At 34.9% G+C, this 27,233-nt stretch overlaps 1 protein-coding gene across 1 annotated transcript in view; it reads left to right on the plus strand.

The window, feature by feature from the left end:
* Positions 1-24,640, plus strand: part of LOC150107494 (calmin-like) — a 301,942-nt gene extending 277,302 nt beyond the window's left edge. The window contains exon 4 of the mRNA XM_090392111.1: positions 24,518-24,640. Coding sequence (XP_090248237.1) covers positions 24,518-24,640 — 123 coding nt within the window. The remainder of the gene's footprint in view (positions 1-24,517) is intronic.
* The last annotated feature ends 2,593 nt before the right edge of the window (positions 24,641-27,233 follow it).

Below are 27,233 nucleotides of genomic sequence, written 5' to 3' on the forward strand. Positions count from 1 at the left end.
GGGCTCTAGTCTTTGATCAAGTGCATTATTTCTAACCCGACTCTCAGATCCATAACTTAAAACTGGTTTGAACACTGTCTTGTATACTGCTAGTTTGGTGTTTGGACTAATTTCTCTCTTATTCCATATACATTTATTTATCTGGCTACCCACCATATCAGCTTTGCTTATTCTGTTGTCTATTTCCAGGTTTAATCTGCCATCTTTGCTAAAAACTATGCTAAAGAGCTGAAATATTTTACTTATTCTATAGGATCTCCATTCAGAATGCAGCTCCTGCTCCTGCCAGTTTTCATAGTTTTGGTCTTTTTATTGCTGATTTTCTTCCCAAATTGTTACAGCTGTTATTCAATTCAGTTAGAAAATCCTGGAGACTTGCACTAGATTTGTTTAGGAGTACAACATCATCTGTATAAAGCAAAGAGCTAAGTTTTACATCTCAAATTTTATATCAGGCCTAATGCCACATTCTTTCATAATGTGATCCATATAGATGATGGATAAGAGAGTGGATAATGTACATCCTTGTCTTACTCCTGATTTTGCATCAAACCATCTTCTTGTATTTCCTTCAATTCTAACTGCTGTCTGACAACTTAAATATAGACTATGTATTGTATAATGTTCCATTCACCCCATTTAATTGTAGTGTTTTGAAAAACTTTTCTCTTCAAGATCTACGAAACGTAAGTACTAATCCTTGTCATATTCCCATGATTTCTCAACTATTTGGTTTAAAGTGAAAATCTGATCATGACACCTCTATATCGCCTGAACCCATTTTGTTCTTTTCCAAGTTTTTCTTCCTCAATTTTTTTAATCTCTTTTCAAGTATTGCTTGCATAAATCTTACCTGGAACATTTAGTACAGAAATTCCTCTATAATTCTCACATTCATCTTTATTCCCTTTTTTTTTTTTATAGATGAGTATTATGAGCGCTCTATTCCAATCATCAGGAATTCAACCTTCTGACCAGGCCCTCTGAATTATGCAGTATAGCCCTGCAAAACTTTTATACCTCCATATTTAAGCATTTCTGGTTAAATATCATCTACTCCAGTTGCCTTTCCACATTTCAAGTTTTTGAAATGCAAACGGCTTTTTTTTCTACCTCAAGTATTGATATGTACTCCTCTTTGCACTCCTTTCGAAAAATTTCTAATATGGTGCTTGGTTTATTTAACAGTCTTTCAAAGTAATCATTCCAGACATCTAAGATATTTTTATCTTCAGTTTTAATGTCACCTTTATCATCTTTATCGCCATTTTAAGATGAAATATTTGCTAATTAAATATAATTTTCTGCTCTGGCACAGACGTGATTGTTTAATTCTTGAGTCATGTTGCCCATTCCTAGAACATGGTTCTGCATTGGTGTGATAAACAGTGGTAAGCTGGAACCAGGTTCTAGAGAAACAGCTATTGAATTTTTTAGAAATGGGTCATTCAATTAAAAATTGTTAAATACTGTTGTGAAATTTTGAGAATATAGAAATCCTCTTTTAAAAATTAAAAAAAAAACGAAGAAAACTAAATTCCAAGGAATCAGTCTTTTAACTGATATATTAAGATATAATGCATTTATATATACATAGTTGAGTCTCACTCTGACAAATTCATTCACAGGAATAGTTTATTATTATTATTATTGTTATTCAGACTTCCATGGAGTCAAAAGACTCATCGTGGGAGGTCCTTCCTAGGAAACACAAAGTCTATCATACCACTCAGGTTAAAAGTCTCAATGTCACCTCTACTTCTTCTATTCACCAAACTCTGCAGTCCACATTCCCTCAGCCAATCCTCGTAACTAACATTGTACAGTCCTGAAACCATCTTTGTTGTTTGCCTCTGGATCCTTTCCACAGTTAATTTATCTCCTTCAAATCCTGGAGACAAAATTTGAGAACAATAGTCTAAGTGTGGTCTGATCAGGGTCTTATGCAATGTCATAGTGAATATTGTGTTGAATTTTCTTCGGAATAAGCTGAACAACTGTTCTTGTTACATTTTTATTATGGAAGGAAGGAAGGGGAAAAAATAGTGCCAATACATAAGGGAGCATTCAAATCGGTAGGGGGAATATAGGACACTTTGTGTATTAGACATTGGTGGCAGTGAAAGTGTTGGTGAGACTGGTTGGAGATAGAATACAAATTGAGAATGGGATTATTTCCAGAGGACAGCATAGATTTATTAACCACCTAATGTGCATGGAGCTAAAGCATGTCAATCATCTTAAACATCATATCCATGTTATTTCAATGGAATATTAGTGGTATTGCAAATTTAATAGGCACCTTGCATCCATAGAACTTTGGCATGTATATATATATATATATATATATATATATATACACACACATCAAAGTTAGTTTGGTGGTTAAGGGAAGGTCTAGTTTCAGTGGACTATTATGTTTTATAATAGATTCAAAATTATACTTGGACAGAGGTGATGCTTATACAGTATTTTTTCTTTTCTTTTCTAGATTTTGCAAAGCATTTGATGGAATACTGCATAGGCTGCTGTTTTTATGTGAATCCCATCCATGAAAGGCTGTTAGCCAGGGCTGCCCCGTACAGTAGTATTTTTTGCCGCCCTTTCTTCCTTGTTTTTCATATAGTTTATGCCAACTTTGCCGCCCTGTGCAAATTCGTGTCTTGCACTGTCGGTAGAGCCAGCCCTGCTGTTAGCCTATAATAAATTAGTATTAGTACTGTAGGTGATCTGAGGATTAGATAATCCAGAAACATTTGGTTTTTAGAGACCAAACATGGAACTTTTTCATGCCAATTGAGGTCTTCAGTAAATATAGTCATGGTCTCACAGGTGAAGAAATTCATCTTCCACCTTAAAGACTCACAAAACATCTATGCCTACAAACCTGTTAGTTGAAGAGTTGATATGCTTACCATTCAGCTAATCTGAGTGGTATTTAATTTATATATTGTGGATATAGATCAAATTTTGAGAGTAAATATTCAATTCTTTGCAGACAATGCTAAAAGAAAAATTTTATTAAAGACAGAAACTCTATTGTGCTTTTTCTACCTGAGGATTTGAACAGGTTGGTGTTTTGAGTAGATGAAAAGGGATGCTCAGTGTTGTTATGCACTTTTAGCCAGAGGCAATGTAATGAGGTGTAATGGCATTAATAGAACTTTGCTTTGGAAGAAATGGGAGATATAAGGTATAATGGATAGTCATTTTGAGGTACAGGGGATACTTTGGAAAAGTTGTAAAGGTTATTCAGAGAATTGCTTCCATAATATAAATGATGCTGGCAGGTACAGATAGGGAGATGATAGCACCATGTACAAGGTACTGTTCCCACATCTTGATTTTTTCTGCATGATTCAGATGATTAAGTTACATTAGAGAAAGTCCAGAGCTAAGTGAGCTTTGCAGGCCCGTGGTTAGCAGTCAAGTGGTTACCATATCTGCTCTCCAACCAAACAAGCTATGTTTTCAAATCCTAGTATGGGCATGGGTATTTTTGAATGTGTTTGTTATTGATCTGCTTGTTGGAGGCTTGAATTAGCTTGGAAAAAAAAAGTACTATGTTTGGTTTCTGGAGCAGGATTTCTGGATTATCTTAGCCTTCGTGGTACTGTTGCTCTATAGGCTAACTACTGTTGTCAGTGGGATTCACATAACAAAAAAAAAAAATTATCAAGACTTTCAGTACTGCTCTACAGAACTTGGTGGATAGGCAGAGAATGGAGTGATATAATTAAGACATGTAAATTGGTAAGAGCAGCCATCAGATAGACATAAGGGAATTATTGCATGAATAGCTGTGGGGCAGAGAGTTCATCCCTGGAAACTGGACAGTTTTAATTCTCCTCAGATCCTAACTTTTGACATCATCTCTGAAATGTAACACATCTGTTTTTGTTTACTGCTATCATCTGATTCTTGGATACTGAAAAAGACTTGAGATTATTTATTTCAAGAAAATAAATCTCATCTTATCTGGAGTCAGATTCTGATATGGTCAAAACAGGAACAGAAGAAATGTTTTTTCCTAAAAAAAAATAAATAAATAAAAATAAATAACAGTATTGAGGTTTGGTAGACTACTGTTGATTATCAGGACCCATTGAAGACTAGTTTGGAGATCATAATTTAGGGTTGTATATGTTTTGCAAATTTGTGCAGTGCAAGGGTTTGCTAGATGAGGAAAAGAAATCTGATGTACCATCATTAGTAAAACTGTGATTTCTCATATATCACTTCTGATACCTGTTAGTCAGCTACTCTCCTATCCATGTCACAAGAATTTGCATATCTATCCCTTTGAGTATGTATTACAGCTTTGCATGCAAAATCCTGTTAGATGCCTTGGAAAGATTACTGTCAATCTGTTATAGAATGAACAAGCAAGTTACTAAGCAAAACCTAAGTTTAACAAATCTGTCCTGTCCTGTATAGATGATCCTAGCTACCGTACCTATCCACTTCTGGATGTGATTCCTAATCAGCCTCTCCAAAACCTTGATGACCATACTAGAGATACTGATTAGTGTATAATTTGCTGCATCAGTCCTAGCTCCAGCCTTGTATATTGGAAATATCCTACTCTCCTTTCACTTATTAGGAATCATACATATGTTGAGAGTCAAATTGAACAACCAGGTCAGGGACATTACTAACTACCTTTCATTCAGTATAATGCCAATATTCCATCTACTGGTGCTAAAAAGCTAAGGATGAACACTATTTCTGAAGATTACAACTGCAACTTTAGATGAAGCAGGTTGTGGCAAATTGTAACTTACAATTGCGAGTAGAAAATGGGTACGTATTCAAACTAAAGTGCATGCAAAGGGATCACTTGGTAGCCCTCAACAGGATAAAATGCAAAAGGCTGTGCCAAGCAAATCATGCTTGAAGAAATAAAAAAGAATAGTCTATTTTTTGTGAAGGAATAAAGTTGCAAATTTGGATGTCTTGTAATGTCTCAAAGACATCATCTAGATTTAATGCAGGTAAGAATTATTGGAAGCTTGAAGACGGCTGCAGACTTACTAATATTGCCAGAGAGTTCGGAATCTCACATAGTGTTGTATCCATTCACTGGGCAGCATTTCAACCAATGGAATGTGTCCTAGATGTTTGCAAAATGCAATCAACACACCATGGCATGTGAGCTTGCAAGTTAGCTCCATTCAAGCACAGATATTTTGGCAAACTGTGGCAAGATGTCTGCGACAATTGGGTCTGTATGCCTGAAGATCTGTAGACTGTATTCTTTTATCCACAGCTCATTGCAGAGCATATTTTCAGTGGTGTTGTATCCATTAAAATTGGACATGACACCAATGGGCTAATGTACTCTTATAGATGAGTACAGAGTCGGCTTAATCTTTCTTCCAATTCTAAGCGAAACTTGATCTGTCGTGAAAGTGATACTGTTTACCTTTGTGAGAATGTTCTTGAAAGGGATAGATATGGTGATGCTGGGGTTATGGCAGGGAAGGCATTATGCTTAATAGAGGCATCGGACTTCAAGTGCTGAAAAAAGGGACTGTGACTGGTGAACAATACTGGAACGAATTCTTCAACGTTATGTTCAGTTGTTCATGGTGCTATAGGCAAAGAATTCATTTTTATGGATGACACCACATCATACATGAGCAGTGGAAATACTTTTGGAGACCTAGGATATTAATCAGATCGAATGGCCAGCACGTTTCCCAGATCTCAACTCCATAAAGCATGTTTGGTATGCAATAGTCTTTATCCTTGCTCTGAAGGAGTAATGGGCCAGTTTGCCTCAAAGACTCTTGAATCACTTGGTGCTGAACATGGTACGACATTGTGAGAGAGCTGCATTGCAGTTCAAGTCGAACATATTCCATGCTGAATGTCTCTCTGTGCATAGTTTTCTGTAAGCACTGTACATTAATTCCTTAACTACATCCTTGGGAAATTTATAACTTTTGCCAAAAAATTATTGCAATTTAATTTGTACGAAATTTATAACACATTTTTTGTGTAAATAATTTATTTGTATGCTGGGAATAAATTTATATCCACATTTGGCTGTAGTCATGAAAATTTTTTTCATACATATAATGGTAAAAATTTAGTTTGTCCTAATGTTTTGGATACCAGTGTAGTTTGACTGCTGCTTATCCACTTTCCCCTCAACATCCAGAGAGCTAATGGATCTGTCTAGAATGTAACACTTAGTAACTCAGCTGTTTATAGTGGATGTGTCACAATATTATAGACCATGTATTTAAAATTGTTGCAGGATTCATATCCATATTCAGTGACTTAATGGAAGTCTGCTGCTTTCTCTCATTCTTTCTCTCTTCTTTTACAGACGTACACCTGTTTACATGTCTGCTATTCCTGTCGGGCCTGTTGTTCTCCAGGTGTAAGTTTCTGCTCTGCTACTAACTACTATATGGCTCATAGTTTCCCTTCAGCTTCTTACTTAAATTTGCATAGCACCTGTCGCAGCATGTCTATCTCTCTACTCTTATAACATTTAAAACAGATATGATTTCTTCTTCTTCTTCTTTCTTGGTTCTCTTATGGAAAAAAAAGTAATCAAAACATTTGATTTTTCTTTCTTTTTTTTTTTTTTAGTTTGGTTTCATTATCATGGTTTTTCTTTTTATGAATACTTTCAATGTTTCTGCATGTAATACACATTTATTGGCATAATATAATCATTTTCAAATATCTTAATTTATGCAGAGTATGTCTAAATAAATTTGTGTAATAGACAGTACGAAACTGTTTCTATTTATTGCAGATTATAGCATGTTTATTGTCATTGTTGCGTACATATTTTGCATTTTATTACAGTTAAATAGATCAGATTTAATGAATTTTGTTTGGCTTTTCCCCCCTAAAATTATTTATGCAATATGGCTAGCAATTCTAGTTTTGTATTATTTTAAGTTTCCCTTCAGCAGAAGCCATACAGTCATAATAAAAGTTTAATCAGACTGTAGCAAGCATGGACACTTACCAAAGCTGGTGGAAAGTTGTGATATATTTTTCTTGTTGTAGGTGCCATCAGTATTTTTTTAAAAGATGCTGTAGTACACACACACACACACACACACACACACACACACACACACACACACACACACACACACACACACACACACACACACACACACACACACACACACACACACACACACACACACACACACACACACACACACACACACACACACACACACACACACACTTTTTTAAAAGAATTTCTGCATGTATCTGTTTGATATTACTGTGAACATTCACTCATGAAATGTAAAGAAGACATATTAATGGTACCTTATTTACAGACTCAGTATGGGAGTGTTCTCTGCCTCCTGTGTATTGTTTAAAGTATAGGATAAATTGCCTTTCACTTCGGGTGGATCCTGTACACAAGAATTTGGATACACTATTGTAATTTAAATTTATTCCATTTTTCATTGTGTTCTGTATCTTTAAAAATATACACAGAGCATTTTACTCCTTGTATCATGTTTTTTGAATATAGAATACTGGTGATAGACTTGATGCTAATTCTGGATTTCCATTTAATTCAGTACTGTATAATGATTTATATGTATTTGATAACAATGACAGAGATTCCGTTCTCTTTGTGTAATTAGACCTAATGGCCTGTTATTGACTCCAAGTAATTATTTGGCTTCTTATAAATCTGACTTGGTAAATGATAAGACTGTTATTCCTCTCCCACCCTCTCTCTCTCTCTCTCTGTGTGTGTGTGTGTGTGTGTGTGTGTGTGTGTGTGTGTGTGTGTGTGTGTGTGTGTGTGTGTGTGTGTGTGTGTGTGGTTTTACTTTTGCAAGCTCTTGGGAGGAAAAATTCTGAAACTTTGCTAATTCACTTTCAGTTGAATAGCCCTTAAAAATATTCTTTGCATCATAGACAGGATTTTAATCCAGGTCTTTAAAACCAAAAAGTGTCATCACTACTGTGTTAAGACCTTAGGAATCAGTCATTATTTACTGTTATGATTTGATGGAAAATGTAAAAAATAAAAAATATAAACACATTCTGGAAGAAATATGAAAATATTCTGAGTCAATCAGAAAAATATGTTTTGCACTAGTATTATTGTGTAGCTATATGATTGTATTTTTTGTTATCAGAGCAAATGAACTTAAGCTTGTTTGGCATATGTGCTTGACAGTTCATTTATTGTTATTTATAATATATTCTTTGTCTGTATCATTCTGTATTATTTTGAATACTTTTATCATTTATAGTCTAGTATAATCTAAAATTGAGATCATTTCACAAATTCTAGTACAGATCATAAATACTATATACGAGGGTGGCCTGAAAAGTTCTCGGCCTCAACCATAGATGGTAATACTATCTGAAAGATTTTTTTTCTTAGTTGGTACATCTGTCATAAGCATCCATGTGAAATATCAAGTCATTCTATCAAGTAGTTTTATACAGCTGTCTGAAGCAAAAGTGTTGTCTGTATCCTGCGAAATGAATAAAATTGAATATCGTGCGGTTATAAACTTCTTTGTAAAAGAAGGTTTAATGCCAAAAGAAATTCATTCGAAGTTCATAAAAGTTATGGGCACTCTTTTTCTTCACTTTCAACAATTAAGAAATGGGCTGACAAGTTTAAACGTGGCCGTACCAGCCTTGAAGATGATCCACGTGAAGGATGTTCAAAAAGTGTAACAACACCAGAAATCATTGATCAAGTGCACAATATGGAATTGGATGACTGGTGAGTCAAAGTGCATGAAATTGCTGAGACTATAGGCATTTCAAAAGAACGTGTAGGGTATATTCTGCAATAAGAATTGCAAATAAAAAAGCTTTGTGCAAGATGGGTTCCACGCTTGCTCATAGCAGATCAAAAACACACTTGCATGAAAATCTTTGAACAGTGCTTGGAGCATTTTAACAAGAATAAAACTGATTTTGTGCATTGATTATTACTATGGATGAGACTTGGATTCACCATTACACACCAGAATCCAAACAGCAGTCAAAACAGTGGACAGAAGCCAGTTGTTCAGCGCCAAAGAAGACAAAGTTAGTTCTATCAGCAGGAATGGTCATGGCATCAGTGTTTTGAGATGCTAAAGACATTTTGTTTATTAATTATCTTGTAAAGGGTAAAATAATAACCAGGGAATATTATTCTGATCTTTTAACCAGATTAGACGAAAAAATTTGTGAGAAAAGAGCCGGTTTGCAGAAGAAAAATCATCTTTCATCAGGACAATGCACTTGCCCACAAAGGTGTTTTGGCAATGGGAAAATTAAGGGATCTGCACAATGAATTGCTGGAACATCCACCCTATTCCCCAGATTTGGCTCCCTCTGATTTCTGTCTCTTCCCAAAACTAAAACTGTTCCTCACTGGTCAGTGCTTTTCTTCGAATCAAGAGGTGATTGCAGCTGTAGAGGGATATTTTTCAAATCTTACTGAGAACCACTACAGGGACAGGATAATGGTGCTGGAGCATTGCTGGAATAAATGTATTAGTTTTAAGAGAGATAATGTTGAAAAATAAAAATAATTTTGAAATTATAAATTCGTTTTTTCATTGTTAGGCCGAGAACTTTTCAAACGACCCTCATACTAGTATTATATTGAATTTCAAATCATTTTATCCTACTTTTTATCGGTAAATGGTTCAATTTAAATCAAAAATTGGCTTAACACATTTAGCAAAGATCCCAAATAAGAAATTTGAATAAAGTTGATCCAACCAGAGTAGAGTTATTTATGATTATGGATGGACCATTAATATGAATGCTATGCATTTTACAGCATGCTTCTGAAAATACAAAAGGATTTTTAGAAGAAAATAGGTGGTGGGTTACAAGGTGGACTAAAATATCATAAATGATATATGAGTTGAATGGTTCATTAAAATAATGATATTTTTCATTATAGGCTGTAGAATATATGAATGTAAAGAGTGGAACCTTATATTGTTTTTAATTTTTTTAATTGCGAATCCCAACTGTGAAAGGTTGTAAATCTACATAAACCTAAACTTGATTATGTGCATTTGTTACATACATACTGTTATTATCATTATTAACATTGACCTTCATGGTGTCAGAGACTCATTGTTGGAGGTATTTTTTAGAGTATTGTAAATAGTATTACAGTATTGCACACAATGCTCATCCAACTGTGCCTTAAATTAATTCAATGTGACTACATTTGCAACACACTTAAGCAATCCATTCCACTCACCAATCTTCTCCTCACTTCTTTGCTTACACTCTCATTATACAGTTTCCATTGATGGCCTCCTGTTCTATCCCCCCCCTCCTATTCTATGAAAATCTCTTCCATGTCAACCTGATAATAACTCCTGACTAGCTCATATGTCTCAACCATATCCCCCCCCCCCCACTCTTCCTCCTACTCACGAGGCTCTGCAACTTACATTCTCTCAAACTGTCCTCATATTCCACATTCTAAAGACCACTGACACATTTGCAAATCTTGTTTGGACTCTTTCCAACATATCCTCATCACCATGAAATCCCAGCAACCTAATCTGTAGACAATAATCCATATGAGGCCTGATCAAGGCCTTATACAATAGCATCATAACCTCTATTTCTGCATGTCAAGGTCCTCTGCATCATTGCCATTATCCAATGTGATGTCTTAACAACTTGTGCAATGTGGCCCCTGAATTTCAAGTCCTTGTCCACTATCACTCCTAGATCTCTCATATTCTCTACTTCCTTTAAAATTTCTTCACCAAGTGTATACTTTACATCCCATTGTTGCTTACCAAATCTCAAACCTTACAATTTGCTACATTGAACTGATAGCTCCACTTACCTGCCAATTCATGCAATCTGTTCAAGTCCTCCTGTAAGGCCATAACATCCCCCTGACTCTATATTGCTCTCCTCAGTTTTGCATCATCTGCAAACAGTTGCATATCACTAGTTAAACCCATTCCAATATCATTAACATACAAATTGAACAACAATGGTCCCCAAAACTGATATCTGTAGTACACCGCTAGTGACCTTCCTCTTCTGGGATACTGTACCCCTATATACAACTTTATGACACCTTCTATCAGCCAGTCACTGATCCAACTCAGAAGTGTTATCCAATCCTATCTGTTTCAATTTATTTAGTAGGGAAGTCTATCAAAAGCTTTTGCAAAATCTAAGTATACCACTGTATATGCATCTCCCCTGTCCATGGTATTTGTCATCTTGTTATAGTACATAAGTAAGTAAAACATGATTATTGACATCAAGATTATTTATTTCCTCAGATACCTCCTGCTCACTCACAATTAAGCCATCCTCTCCTATGTCTTCTACACTTAAGTTTCTCTTGATTCCACCCTAATCAGGATGAAACACCCTTATAAATTGATCACTGAATACTTCAACAATGTCTTCTGCTGCAGTTACCATTCTACCATTTTTATCCATTAACATCATCTTACCCATGATCATTATTCCTTCTACTTGCCACATATCTAAATAACTCTCTAGGGTTTTTCTTTGCTTGATTTGCCAATATCTGCTCGTACTGCACTTTTATTTTCCTTACCGAGTTACTCTTCTGGCTTGTTCCTCATGCTATAGCTCCAAGTTGTCTTAATTATGCCTATTTTTTCAATGGATGGTGGTGTGAGGCAGCATTAAGAAATCTTCTTGTTGTGGTAGGTTTTCTTTATATGGAAAAGATAACCTTTTTCTCCTGTTCGTTTACTTCTATCAAGATATAAAAGAAAGGTAATTTTTTATGTTCTTCTAGTTCTATAGAAACCTTGAGAGACAGAACATACAATATATCTGGCACACAGATGAAGTGAAATGAAGAATTACACTACCTGACACAGAACCTCACACAATGGTTTTGAAACCAAGACAATCAAAAAAATCCTTAATACAGCTCCTGCAACTCCCTTATCAAAACAAGATTTCAAGAATGCAATCACGCTGCCATACATCAAGAATGTCATAGACAAATTAGCTGCATTGCTCTGCAAGTACAACATAAAGTGGCTTTTCTTCCTTTACAAAAAATAATCAAGATTCCTATGTCCACCAAAACCTCATCATCATCCCATAAAAAACTAGGCGTCTATCAGATTCACTGTTCTAATGGCACCTGTTACATAAGCCAGATGGGAAAGTCAGGAGAAATCCGCATGGCTGAACATCTAAAAGACGTCGAAAAAAGAAGGGAACACAAATCAGGCATAGCATTCCACACAGCTACTACTGACCACATACTCTGGCAACAGGCTAACATGTTATATGTTGATAAGAACTGTTTCACAAGAAAATTTAAAGAAGCTGCAAAAATGCTTAGAATCCCTACACAGTTCAATAAAAACCACACATGATTTGGAGAAAATGGCATGAGGACAACTGCTGCAGAAGATATCATGGAGATGAGCAGTTCATAAAGGCAGACCACACTTGATTTTACATCAAGTGTGGCTGCCTTTATCAAAAATTTAACTGCCACACACCTCGGATATAACACACGTGAGCCACAGAACGTGGCAACAACTAGCATTGTTCCAACAAGCATACAGTAACGAATGTATCATTTTGCATTTGGGTTCTCAATTAATGAACAGTTATGAAGTAAAAAAAAGCATCTAATGGACTATTAATTATCGATTAATCTTTGGTTGTTGTTGTGTTAAACTTTTATACACTATTACCCCTGATGATGTAAGTCTTACGACGAACGAAACTTGTCGGGTTTTTTATTATTTTCTTTTTTATTGTTTAATAAACATGTCATCTCAATACAGAAAACTATCTCATTAAACATTACTCATTGTGATAACTAAGTAGATTACTAAAACATGACTTCCGTTTAGGAAATCCATGTTGTCAATCAAAGATAATATCACTGTTATCAACCCATTTCTGGATCCTTGTTCTTATCAGCCTCTCCAACACTTTAACCACAACAACTGACACACAGATAGGCTTATAATTTGATGTTTGAATTCTGTCACCTCCCTTATTAAGCAGCACATTCTTGCCTTTGTTCCACTCCTTGGGCACTCGGCCCAGTGCAAGACGCATATTAAACAAATATGTCAAGGCAGATGTCAACTCCTTGGCACATTCCTTCAGAATATGTGGTGATATATTATCAAGTCCCACAGTCTTATTAGCATCAAGGTTTCTTAATTGCCCATGCACCTCTTGCTCACTTACAGTCAGTCTCTCCTCCCCCATCATGAACTGCTGTCAATCTCTCCATGATGTCATATTCACAAGAATGAAAGGCCTTTATGATCTGCTCATCTCTACTATATCTTCTGCAACAGTTGTCCTCATACCATTTTTCTCCAATCAGTGTCATCTTTCCATAATCATTCTTTCTTTTGCTGGCTACATATCAAAAGAACTCCCTAGGATTCTTTTTGGCTTCATTAGCTAACTGCTGCTCATACTTCACTTTTGTTACTCTCACCAACCAACTCATCCTCCTTGCCTGGCCTTTGTAATCCTCATGGAATTGGTTATTATTGCTTCTGTTATGTTGCCTCCATTATGCCTTTTTTTCTCTATATCACATGCTTAATTCTCCATTCATCCATTCACACCTACTTTATTTAACTTTCTGCCACTTGGAATACATTTAGACATTGCTTCTACTAGATAGTTCTTGATTATCCCCAAGCTGCATTGATCTCTTTTTCAGCTAACTCCTCATTTCATGCTACATCTGCAAGCTGTCTCCTGAGCTCCTCATAATCACCAGCCTCGTGGTTCCACACATATATCCTTTTCTCACAGAGGTCTTTACACTACTCTGCTGACAACCACCCAGGTAATCACTTCATGGTCACTCTCACCAACTGGAGGGTGATTTGACACCTCATTTATAATTACATCTTCTGATGAGTATGATCAAATCCAAGGATCCTCAATCCTTGTGTGCCCTCTGTTACGTACTGTCTGAAGTAGTTGTTCCTCAAAAACTTGAGAAACTCGTTTTCTTTACTTCCATTTGCTGTCTCATCATCCCAGTCTATATTGCCATAATGATCACCCTGTTTTTATTTGCTTAGCAAATTTGATTATACATTTTATAGTCACTACCATCCACATTACCAGGTCTATAACAACATCAAACTAAGTATATCCAACTAAGTCAGTGTTTCTCAAAGTGTGGTGTGCATACCCCTGGGGGTACGCGAAAGGTCGTTAGGGGGTATGTAGCAATTTTCAGCTATGCATAATTAAAGGAGTCATTATATTTTTCAACAAACAGTGCAATTAGAGACAATGAGATAAAACGGAACTAACTAATGAATCACATCCCTTCTCCAACAGAAACTGCTATATAGAACAAGCAAAACCATATGTTGCCGGTGGCATATGGTTTTGCTTGATATCACCCCTGTCATTAATGTGTTAAAACTAAGAAATATATAGTGATTGTGTTTCAGATATTATGGAATTCGTTTGATGAATTAGCATTTCAACTCAACTGTTGAAATGCTAATTTGTCTTTGGTTCGCACGATCTTTTGTTAATACTGCACCAATCATATGCAGTTCTTCGCTGCTCTACGTATCTCAAGTCTTGTAAATTACTGGTAATTTTTGCTTGAAATAATGGGAAAGAAGTTGACTCTATTTGGGTAGATGACTTTGACGATATATACAAAGAAACTGTTCTCGATGCCAAAAGTAGTGATAGTGAGTAGGAGCTTCTTGGTAAGTCGCAGCATTTTCAGTTTTTTTCTGAAAACTTTAGTTTCCGACAATTCCCGCACGTATCTCGCAACACGATTTTTTAGCTTTAATTTTGGGAAAAAAGTTAAGAGTTATATTCGAGTAAATACAGTATTTTTTTTTAGCTTTCAAATTCTTACTTATGGATCATTGGTTAAAGATTGGATTTATAAAACCCCCAAAAGAGAGCAATATAGCAAATACAAGTAGCTGTAAGCAACAAGAAAACGTTGATATTGCATCTGGATCAAATGAAATTGATAAGAGTGTGTTGTCTGACATATTTAGAGAACCAAAATTTAAAAATAAATATAATTTTTTTGTTTACATGAACATATAAATTCAAATAAAATAGATATTTAATTTTAAATAATATTTTAAATTAATTTATTAATTTTAATTATTATTTTAAATTAATTTTTTAATTTTAATTATTGATTTTTAATTAATTGATTTTTAATTAATTAATTAGGGGTACTTGGTAATAATGAAAATTTAAGAAGGGGTATGCAGATATCTGAAGTTTGAGAAACACCGAACTAAGTTAATGTTTGCCTCCCATAATGAGTCTTTTCCCTCCATGGGAGTCTTGTGTTAATAATAATATTTAATAATTTCTTGTCTTAATAAATTTCATTCTTATAGATATGTGTGTATCTTATTCTTGCTGTGGAAGATGAATTTTATTGCCTGCTGGGAGATTACTACCCTGTTTATTGCAGGTCTTAAGTGGTTGGAAATAATTCAATGCTTGTCCTCTAGAGCAGAATTTGTGAATTATGTAGCCCTAGTTGGTGGGATTCATAGATTCCCATTTTTTAGATGGAATTCTGCAGAAGCATCATCATAAACTTTCTTTAAATTAAGCTTTAAAGAAAGTTTATGGCCATGCTTCTCAGACTTTCATATTGACATACTTAACATATAGTCTGATTATAAATTTTATTATACACAATAATAATAATAATAATAAACATTTTGAAGGGTATGGGCTGGAAATATTGTGTAATTAATTGTAGATTTATCTTCATTAAATTAATTGTATAACTGTATATTTATTAAGAGGCCTGTGTTGCTTAGTGGAAGTGGTGCTTGCATCCTCTGTGCTAGGCTGCCCAAAGATAGACTTATAGTTCAAGTTTAGTCACTGATTGTAGGAACTTTTCCTAAGCCTTTCTTCGACTAGTTCCCAAGTTAGTTGATCTCTGGCAACTGTGGGTTTTTTTCCGTAAACTTAAGAAAATTGACTGTAGAACCCACATTATTTCAGACGGTATTTTCCAATATCCTGTTAGAGTTAGGTACCAAACACAGTAGCACTTGTTTGCCATTCTCTTCAGCGGTGGCCGCCTATAATTAGTGATAGACATGGGCCAGCTATCTCTGATTTGCTACTGGTGGAGACTAAATTGTCTACTCAGTCTCCAAAAAGCTAAATAAGGTTTAAAGGCCTCACCTACTCCCTATAAGGGAATAAAAGGAGTTAGTTTATTATTATTATTATATTAATTGTATGTTAGTGATCTGTTCCCCGAATTTTATATTGTACCTGTAATTATTCCCACCATTTACTATTAATAATATGAAAAAATACAAAAGGAAGAAAGAATATTTTTTTATACACATATAAGGTGTCCCTGAAAGGTTTTTCAAAAGTTTGGGAGCATGTCCCACATACTCGGAAATGAAATCATATAAAATGTTTATATTTTCATATGAAGTCTTTATGATAATGAGTTATTTTTGAATATTGAAGAAATATCACATACTGTAGTAAAACATTTTGTGAGACTATTTTTTACAACCTTATTTGCATCAACCATAACCACTTTTGTTGTAAGAAAAAAAAAAAAACAGACACAAATTAGAGATCATGGTATGCAAGATGAATTCAAAGGTTTGGGTTTCACAAGTGTTTAAAATGTTCAGCTTGAATGTAGTGTCACAGACTTCAAAATCTATCCAGAAAATTTCTGGTGTATTGCAAACTAGCATGTAGTTTGCCATAGTTCATTTATAGAGAGATTCTAGATATATAACACTTGAGGTAACAGCACAAGAGATCGTAAGATTTTAAAGGCCCACCCACACAAAAGTCTATTGGATTTAGGTCAAGGAAGTGTGGAGAAGGCCACATAGTTAGCACACTTCTAGCTATCCAGCAAGCAGGATAGGTACAATTCAGAATCATCATGCATAATATACAGGTTTAGTTGGATTATTAATGGAGCAATTAATAATCCAAAAAGAACAACGAAAAAAAAATGGGCAGATGATTAAAAACAAAAAAGATTGTGTCTTTTGTTCTTCTTAACCTGAGTAGAAGAGCAATATAGGTTTTAATAGAACTATTCAGGTTCTAATAAACATCAGCACTGATCCAAATCAATGAAAAACTGTTGCTGATGACATGACAGCAATTCCATTCCACGAGATTATCTGTCCACAGGTTCTGAGTGGGGAAATTTGGATTCCATTGGTGAACTGTGTCTCATTTGTAATTATTTATTTGCTGTAATAGTGCTGTTCTTGGTACTGTCCTTGGGTCACTGCTGTTGAAGCTATTTATTAATGATATTTCATATGATTTACTCTTGATGAACATATTTATAAGTTTCAGTAAGGAAATACTGTGAGTAGACATGTTACTAACTATTATAATAATGGAATTAACTCACGTAAATTATTCTTCATTCGTAGAATTTTCACCTGAGTATCACAGGCATCATCAGTATAGGTACTAGGTTAATTAAACAATAACTGTTATATTCACAAAGCGCCACCTAAGTAGCTAAGGTTAAATTTCCTAAATTTATTTAATTATTATTATTATTTATTTATTTATTTTTAATTATTTAAATGTAATTATTTAAATTTAATTATTTAGTTATTTATTTATTAAATAATAATTATTGAATTATTCAATTATAATAATTAAAATTTTTTTTTATTATTTTATATTTTTTTTATAAATATATATATATATATGTGTATACAATTATATGTTAGGAAAGATGTAGACCATTGTATCTGTTTAGGTTAGGGAAGTGAAGTGATGTTTCACATGTTTCTTTGTATAGCCGTTCCATTAGGAACCGACTTTTGTGAATGACTTTTGTCTTGTTCCACTTAACTCTATGTTTGGTGTTGATGGCATGTTCTGCAATTCCAAACTGTTCAGGTTCAAGGTACTGGATGTACAACTGGTGTTCTTCTAACCGGACCTAAGCAGATCTTCCTGTTTGTCCGAAATATGATAATCCACATGAGCAGGGAATCTGGTAGACAACTGAATAGCTGAGATGTGGGAGCTTGTCCTTTGGAGACATTAGGAATGTGGAGATTTTTCTGATGGATCGAAAAGCCACACAGATATTTAGTGATTTTAGCACCTTAGCTATGTGTTCACTAACCCCGTGTACATAGGGGAAAGGTATACGTGTAGGTTCTTCTGTACTTGAAGAGGATGCTGAAGCACGACTACTTAAAGCTCTTTTTATGAAGGACTTCTTATAGCCATTGGATATGAAGGAGGAATTAATATACTGTAATTCTTTTGTAAAAGAATTACAGTATTTTGTATTCTTCAAGTACAGAAGAACCTATATGTATACCTATCCCCTATGTACACGGGGTTAGTGAACGCATAGCTAGGGTGCTAAAACTACTAAATATCTGTGTGGCTTTTCGACCCATCACTCTCCAACTGGTGGGAGAGATGTCATCTCAGTTATTATCAGCTCTTCTGATGCTATGCAAACCAAATCCAAAACTCTTGAACCTATTGTTTCCTCTATTACATCTTGCCTAAGACATCTGTCTCTCAAGAATTCTAAAAATTCCATTCCCTTATTGCTACATGCATCTTCCTCTCCCCAATTTACACTGCTGTAGTTAAAATCTCCCATAACAATCATTCTTCTTGCACTTACCAAGCTCAGCTGTCTCAACATCTTCTGGTCCCCACCCTCTGTGCTCCTTGGTCTGTAGCAACACCCGACTAAATATCCTGTCTTGCCCACCTCCACCTCACACCATATGCCTTCAAAATCATTAGTGTCACAGCCTTCCAAAGCCTCCATTCTTAGAGGACATAGGTTGTCACTTATCATAAGCAGTACTCCACCACCAAGCTTTCCCTTCCCATCCTGCCAAAAAATGCTGAGCCCAATGGAAAAATGCCACCCTATTCCTCGATTGCTCACATGCATCCCTCACACTCTCTCTCTCTCTCTCTCTCTCTCTCTCTCCTGTCACACTTTCTCTCTGTGATCCCCTACTTACCTACCTTCCTGACATCACTCTATCCCTAGTCCCTGTGCTCCCTTGCATTCCTCTCATTCCCTCTCTCCTGCTGTTTCCATTCTTTCCTCTTCTATCATTCCTATATCTGATACTTATTCCCTCTCTTCCACTTATCCTATTCTCACCTCTTCTATCATTCATACAACTCTCTCATTTCCTCTCTCCTACTGTTCCCATTCTCTCCTCTTCTATCACTCCCATAACTCTCTCTCATTCCCTCTCTTATACTGTTCCTATTCTCTCTTCTTCTACCATTCTCATAACTCTCTCTCACTCCTCCTCTGATTCGCCTTGCATTCGTCTCTTCCAATCTCCTAATCTCATCTTTCACACTTCTCATCTTATTCCCCCAGCCATTCCACCTGCTCTTTCAGCTCATCTATCTCTCTCTCTGAAAGTCAGCCACTCTTGTTTGCCATTCATCCTCCCAATTGAGACCATTTCCTAAAACTTCAGAATTATTGCTTCTTATCTTTAACTTGCGCAAAGTATAAACAACTTTCTTCCACATATTTTCCCAAAAAGCTTGCACAAAATTAATGTGCACATATTTCTGCACAATAAGTTTGGTTATTGCTTTTTATTTCAGTTAAAACATGTTGGTTAAATTTAGTTTTCAGACTAAAAAGCTTATATGTACTTAAAAGCTTATATAATTTTACTTAAATGTAGAGATTATTTACAGAACTTTGTATTTTACTGCTGATTTATATATGTTACTGACTTTTTTTTCCCCCTGCTTAATGGAAAAAAGAGAAAGGTAAGAAGGATAGCAGCAGTCAGTGTATGTCTTTGATATTTATGGAATAAATTTTATAATGAAATTAATGGTTGTGTTTATTTTATTACATATTATTTTGACTTTAGTAAAAACTGTTAAAACTGCTCATGCTATTTTTTTTATAAAAAAAAAGTATTATTGTTCATAACAGAGTCTGTGGAGACATCAAAATCATTCTAGGTGGTCTCACTTATTCAGTCTGTGAAATATTTATCATACTAAACTTGAAACTCATTCATATGCCTAGCATTCACAACATATGCTGGCAGTGCACTCTACTTACCCTTAATTCTCCATGTGAAAAAATCTGCTCCTCACTCCTCTCGTCACTGTGTCCTTACACAACTTCCAGTCAAAGAAAAACTTCCAGTCCTGTCATTCACCCACCCTTGTCCTCCACTCTATATATAACATCCCTTCTGAATAAATTCTGTAAAATGTCCTCTCTAACTTAAACATTTCATTCATATAATATCCTTTCTGTCTATTCATTAAATGCTTCAATTTACATTTCTTTAACCCCTTTATTATTATTATTATTATTTTGCTTTCTTTTCCAATCCTTAGATACCATGTCAAGGGTATAGCTAATTCTTTTGCACAAAAATAATACTAATTATACATTATTTATTAAATGTCTATAACTAATATTTGAGAGTGTGATATTGCCTTAAGTACTTGTATCTGGGACCTCTCCAGAAGCATTCAAGTTTCCAGACAATTTTATTTCTTCTAGCTTAATATCATACCTTAAACATATTATAAACTTAATCACATCATTTATACTGCTTTACAGAAACACGTAAAAGACGTAATATATAAATTATTATTATTACAAATTATGGGTTGATACTATAACAAAACTATTAAATCTTTGCATTCAAAATGTTCCCAACAAAATTTAATAACTGAATTAAATTTAAGCTAGTATTTGCTGGTCATGCTAACATAATTGAGGCATAAAATGGCATACTGAAAACACATGAAGATATTTTTCATAGAATGGGAGTGGTGGGGAGTAGAACAAGAGGCCATCCCTGGAAACTGTATAAGGAATCAAAATTATATCTTATATATATTGGCAACTTCTGCAGTTTGCTTCTGTGGAACTAAAGCAAGGATAAGGCTGGCCTGGTTGGCCAAGTGGTTAGCATATCTGCTCTCCAGCCAAAAGGCTGCGAGTTTGAATCCCACTGTGGGCATGGATGTTTGTGGTTGTCTGTGAAAATACTAGGGTGGTGGTGGGCAGTAGATGGCATCGGTGTAGATGATGATTGTAGTTGCGGTTTGTGTAGTTGGTGAAGACAGCTGTAGAGTAGGTGTCCTCCCTAGATGAGTCTCTGGACTCCCTGGAGGTATCACATAACAATAATAATCTTTTGTTATTATCAAGTTATTCCTTTTTAGTTGGAAAAGTTTGTAAAACTTGAGTAATTTCCAGGAAAATGGATTTGAAATTTCCATTGCAAAAGGCTTGATTCAAATCACAAACTAGGCAATGTTCCCTTTAAGCTGTGTAGCATGTGTATGCACACTGGGCAAAAAGAGAACACATCAACTGTGTGCACAAAATTTTTGCTTTCAGAATCTCTAATTTACAGTCAATAATTTTGAATATACTAAAAAAAACAAATTCCATGATAAATCATACATGTCCTTATTTTATTTAGTAATTTCTCCAGTATCTCTACTCCAATATTACTATAACCCATTCCAACTCAATATACTCTAAATAGTTATTTTTAGCCTGTACGTATGAGTGGACTGATGTTGTATTAGCAGGTTTAGTGTCCACTATCTACATAGTGCAGTCACTTGAACTCATGCAAAATGAAATGGTGATACGTAGCTACAAAACTATGGAGTTTTGTAGCTACATGGATTTAAACAAATTATTCTTTCTTTTAAACAAATTAATTTAGTGCTCACAATTTACAGGTTATAGCTAGATAATAAAATGGGGCAACATTAGTATGATATATATTACATTAGGAGTTTTAGTGCTTCAAATTCTCAAAATGTCGCTTTCGAAATTAAAGCAGAAAAGAACTATAGAAAAAAAAAATCATTTAAATTTGAGTGGCTCAACAAATGTGTGAAATGGCCATGTCAGTGTCAAAAGAGCAATGTGCACAGGCCACTGCACACATTGAGTCTGAGACTGGAAATGTGAACATTTTCATGAAAGTTTTTTCGTGTGGGGGGGGGGGGGGGCTGGCTACAAAAATTAGAAGGAATATTGTAGGCAGCCAAATCTCCAATATGATGCTTGCATAGTTGGTTTTCTGGTTTTTGAGAAGAGGAAGAGATTTTGAAAATGATCCAAAGATGAGTGAATAAGATAGCATCAGAATGATTGGTTTGAAGAAGAAGATACCACCATGTGATAGGAGGAGCGAGGGATGATATGATAAGAAATATAACTTGGTTAAGGGATTTGTTTTTCATAGAGTGAGAGAGATGTGAAAGAACAAGGATTTTCTTTCAGGAGGAGGAGCAGGATTTTTGTTTGTTGGTAGAAACAGCAAAAAATTTAGATGTGTTTAAGGTTTGATGAGCATGTTTTTTAATAGTGATGACTCCTCATAACAGATCTTCTAGATAAGGTCTGACAATATAATAATAATTTGTATGCAGATTTTTTTTACGTAGACAACTTGGAATTTTATGAAGTGGCCATCATCGAATAAATGAATGATATACTAGTTTTCGTTTAGGACTGGAATTTAGGCCTGTCTCTCTTATCTCAGGAAAAAAAAAAAAATCTCATATAAAAAAAAAAGAAGAAAATAGTAAGCCAGATTACTCAGGAAGCAGGAGGTTTGCTACAACTTTACCTCTGTCACTTTATTATTATTTTAGTTATCTCTAATCACTGTGTATGCAAGGGTTGGCCAAAAAAGTAATGATTGCCACCTTATAAAACCTTAATAACTCTCTCTTTTATATAAAATAAATACTGCTTTATTTTATAGAAGAGTTTTTATTTATTTTATAGAGGAAAATGATAGCAAGATTAAAGGTGAAGAAACTCACAGGTACATCAAGTGTTGGTTGGGTTAGATGTTAATAAGTCTGTGGAAATGGACATATGAACCATTTATTTTTAACAGAAGAATTAGCATTATTTTTGTGCAAAAGAATTAGCTAAACCCTTGACTTGGTATCTAAGGATTGGAAAGAAAGCAAAATAGTGCTTTACACAAACTTAGTTCGAGGACAGAAGTTTGAAGTTACAGACCAGCTTGTATATCTACAAGTGTAATTAAAGTATTGGACATATTACTTAGGAATTCAGGACTAGGTTATGATATAGAATTCTCTATGTCAGTCAGTGGGTTTGTAAAAGATAGGTCTTTCCTTTTGTAATCTACTTGCATTTTATGATATGGTGAAAAATATATTTGGATAAGGGAGATTCAAATATGATATTCTTGAACTTTGCAAAGATATTTGATAGATTGTCACATGAGTAGTTGGTGCATAAACTCAGGAACTCTACCTCTTTCTCTCACATCCTTCTGTCAGGAGATGTGGGAGAGGTATTATTCATCTCAGTCGCAGGATCCATTGGAATCCTGCCACTAAGATCAAAAGCACATCTTGTTTCTTCTAATTATTTATAAGTAACTAACCGGTCATTGAAAATAGACTGGTGGTTATTTATTCAGTAGTATTGATCATCATACAATGGTGATGGTCCCTTGATTGGAGTTGATCTTAGATAAAATTCTGACCCAAGTGTAGTGGCACATCAGCTTTCAAAGCATTGATATTACGATAAAATTAAAAATTGTATGGCACCATTTCTATGACTTATTTTTGGAGACAAAATAATCACAGCAGTAGTGCTTACGTTTTTTGTTTCATCTTACTCATGTCCAGTCTATTGATACATTAGTTCTCTCTCTCTCTCTTTTTCTCTCAAGATTAACTCTCCTTGCTGGTATGTCAAAGGTAGAAGATAAGAAACCACTCTCCTGTAATGTTGTCTGTACTGCTCAATATTCTGTCCTTTCCTTTAAAACAACAACAATAATAATAAATCACTTCACTTTTCATATCTCTACTTGTTTTCCTGATCTGCCCTTTGAGCATCAGAACTATTAGCAGTGACAGCCAGTATGAACACTAAAAAAAAAGTCTGTGGTATTTTCTTTGTCATGTTTAATAACATATTGGATAACTGAGGCATTTAACCATTTTCTCTAATGAAAATTTATGCACATGTGACTAAAATTGTCATTAGGGAAATAATTCTCTATTATTGTTGTAAGAAATAGCTTTGGAAGAGCTATCTTAATAAAATAACTGAATAGATTTTTATTTGTATTTTTGCCATCAAAAGAAAGAAAGAAAGAAAGAAAGATAGATAGATAGAGAGAGAGAGAGGTTAATCAGTAATGAAAGACTGAAAGTTTAGTCGAAGTCCATATTATTATCGAGATTCATTATCTCGACATGAATTTCAATTACATTTTTTGAAAAAATATAATTTAAATTCATGTCCAGTTTAGAAATGTTTTCAGATTTCAGTTACAGATAATTAAATGTCTATATTTGTTACTTTTGCATTTATTTCCTGTTATCAAGGAAATAAATTGATCCCATAATATTAATTTAGGCATTACTTCTTAATATTCATTTGAGTATGTTAACTAACTTACTAATCACTGTCATATTTTATTTTTAGGCAAATAGGCACATAGAAGACTTATTTGATGATTTGCGAGATGGACATAATCTTATCTCTCTTTTGGAAGTTCTTTCAGGAGAACTACTGGTAAGTAATTTTATTAAAAGCAAGAAATTTTGAAACTTGAATGGAAAATTATTTTTAACATATGTGAATCCTATTTCAGAGACCAAACACGGTACTTTTTTCTATACACTTTAGCCTCCACTAAGAAGAGTGGTGGTGCCACAGTGGCTGATATATATATATATATATATATATATAAAATATATAATCTAAAAATATAATCTTTGATCACTTAATCTTTCACAAACATCTATTCTTCAGTGGGAATTGAACCCATAGTTTGTTGGACAAAGAGTGGAGAGATTAACCAGAGATTAATATCATTTGGTTAACCAGGCGAGCTTTTCCTACTTAGAAATGTGCAAAGTACTAGTTGTAATTATTATTATTATAGCAAACGTTCATTGAGTTAATAATTACTGTAGAAGATCTCTCATTTAGCAAGCAACATATCTTTCATACCTTAAACTCATGCATAATCCCAGTTTTTGTAACTAAATTTAATAAAATCTCCTCTCTATTTCAAATTTCCATCATATTACATCCAGTAAATTTTGCAATTTACATTTCCATAACCTCTCCCCATAACCATTCTAGATCCTGATTTCACAATACTTTGGATCTTCTCCAGAGTTTCTGCATTGAAATGGGAACTAGGTGATCAAATTTGCATACAGTTAGTTACTCTGTGTGGTGTGAATGCCTCATACAGTGGTATAACCAACTTTCTTATCTCATGTCATTGTGTTTCTTATCACAGCAGCAGTGTGTGTTGTGTAGTCTTGTGACACCAGTAGTATGCCCTCTGAATATCAGGTCTCTGTCTCTTCCAATCCTAAATCTCATTCATTTCTGAAGCACTTCCTCCAGTATAATACAGAGCCATATACCTTTACACTCCAAAGTGCACATGCTGCACTTGTTAACATTCAAGTTGTAATGTCACTCATATGTCAAAGTTAAGTCCCTTTAAATCTTCTTGAAGGAAGTTAACAGAATTGCTATAAGTATTACTCCTTATAACTCTCTTAACTTTGCATTATCAGCAGACATCCGAATAATAATAATATTATCTTCAGACCTCCATGGAGTCAAAATCATATCATGGGAGGTCCACCAGTACACTACTCATCATACCAGAGAATGCGAATGCCTTAAATACATTCACATTCTTTGCAGACATCATGCTGTCAGGCAGTGCATTCTAATTATTTGCCATTCTTCGTGCATAAAGCATCCTTCTTACTCCTTTGTTCACACCCTCCTTATACAGCTTCCAGGGATGATCTCCAACCCTGCAATCGCCCACCATTCCATGAGAAAACTTCTTCAACGTTAATCTGATAAGAATCACTTACCATCTTATATGTTGGCCTGGTTGGCCAAGTGGTTAGCATATCCACTCTCCAGCCAAAAGGCTGCGGGTTCGGATCCCACTGTGGGCATGGATGTTGTGATTGTCTGTGAAAGTACTAGTGGTGGTAGTCAGCGGTAGATGGCGTTGGTGTTAGATGATGAAGGCTGGTGGAGTAGTGAGACAAAGATTTGTAGAGTAGATGCCCTCCCTCGATGAGTCTTTGGACTCCCTGGAGGTGTGATGTATAATAGTAATAATAATAATAATAATGTCTCTGTCATATCTCCACCCCTCTCCCTCCTTGACTTATCCACCAAACCCTATTATTTATGACTTCTCAACATTTCTCCATACTTAACATCCCAGAGAGACAAGAAGCCACCTTAGTCAACTGCCTTTTGCACCTTTTCGAATATCTCTTCATCTTTTTGAAAACCAGTTGACTAATCTGTGCACAGTAGTTCTCCTTACTTCTACAACATTGTTCAGTGTATTATTTCCAGACCATTTTCATTGTGCAGTCTCAATTTTAGTCATGGGTGCTATAAATTTTAGATTCCTATCTTATCATCTCCACCCCCACCAGATCTCTTATTTCCTCCATCTCCTCCAATATATCCCCACCAATTGCATTCTTTATACAAGTCTGTTGAAGTCTTGCAAAGCCACAACATCTTCTCTACTCCTAATAGTTATTCCTAACTTAACATCATCTGCAAACAATGTAATATTCTCATTCAAGCAGACTAAAACAGACCTTTGAGATACACCACTAGTGACTTTCTTCCTGGATACTGCTCCTTCATACACAATTTGATACCTATCAGATAGCCAATCTCCAATCCATTGCACTAATCTGTTATACAACTCCATCTGTTCCAGTTTAACATCAACTTATCATATGGCAATTTATCAAAAACATTTGCAAAATCTTAGTATACCATTGTATATCCATCTCCCTTGTCCAATGTACCTCTCACTTTATTGTAATAAGTAAGCAGATTACTAAAACATGACTTTCCTTTAGCAAATCTGTGCTGTCAGATTTAGCAAATCTGAGAACCAAGATCCAGTTCTGGATCTTGGTTCTCACTAATCTCTCCAACACTTTAACCACAACATCTGCCCCCACAGATTAGCCTATAATTTGAAGTGGGAGTTCTCTCATCTCCTTTATGAAGCAGTGCAATCTTGCCTTCCCTCCACTTCTTTGGAACTGGGCCTAATACAAGACTCACATTAAATAAATATGTAAAGGCAGATGTCAACTCCCTGGCACATTCCCTCAAA

Source organism: Typopeltis vanoorti, chromosome 4, assembly GCF_054136105.1.
Source record: "Typopeltis vanoorti isolate ZY-2024b chromosome 4, IOZ_Tvanoo_1.0, whole genome shotgun sequence".
NCBI classification, from domain to species: domain Eukaryota; kingdom Metazoa; phylum Arthropoda; class Arachnida; order Uropygi; family Thelyphonidae; genus Typopeltis; species Typopeltis vanoorti.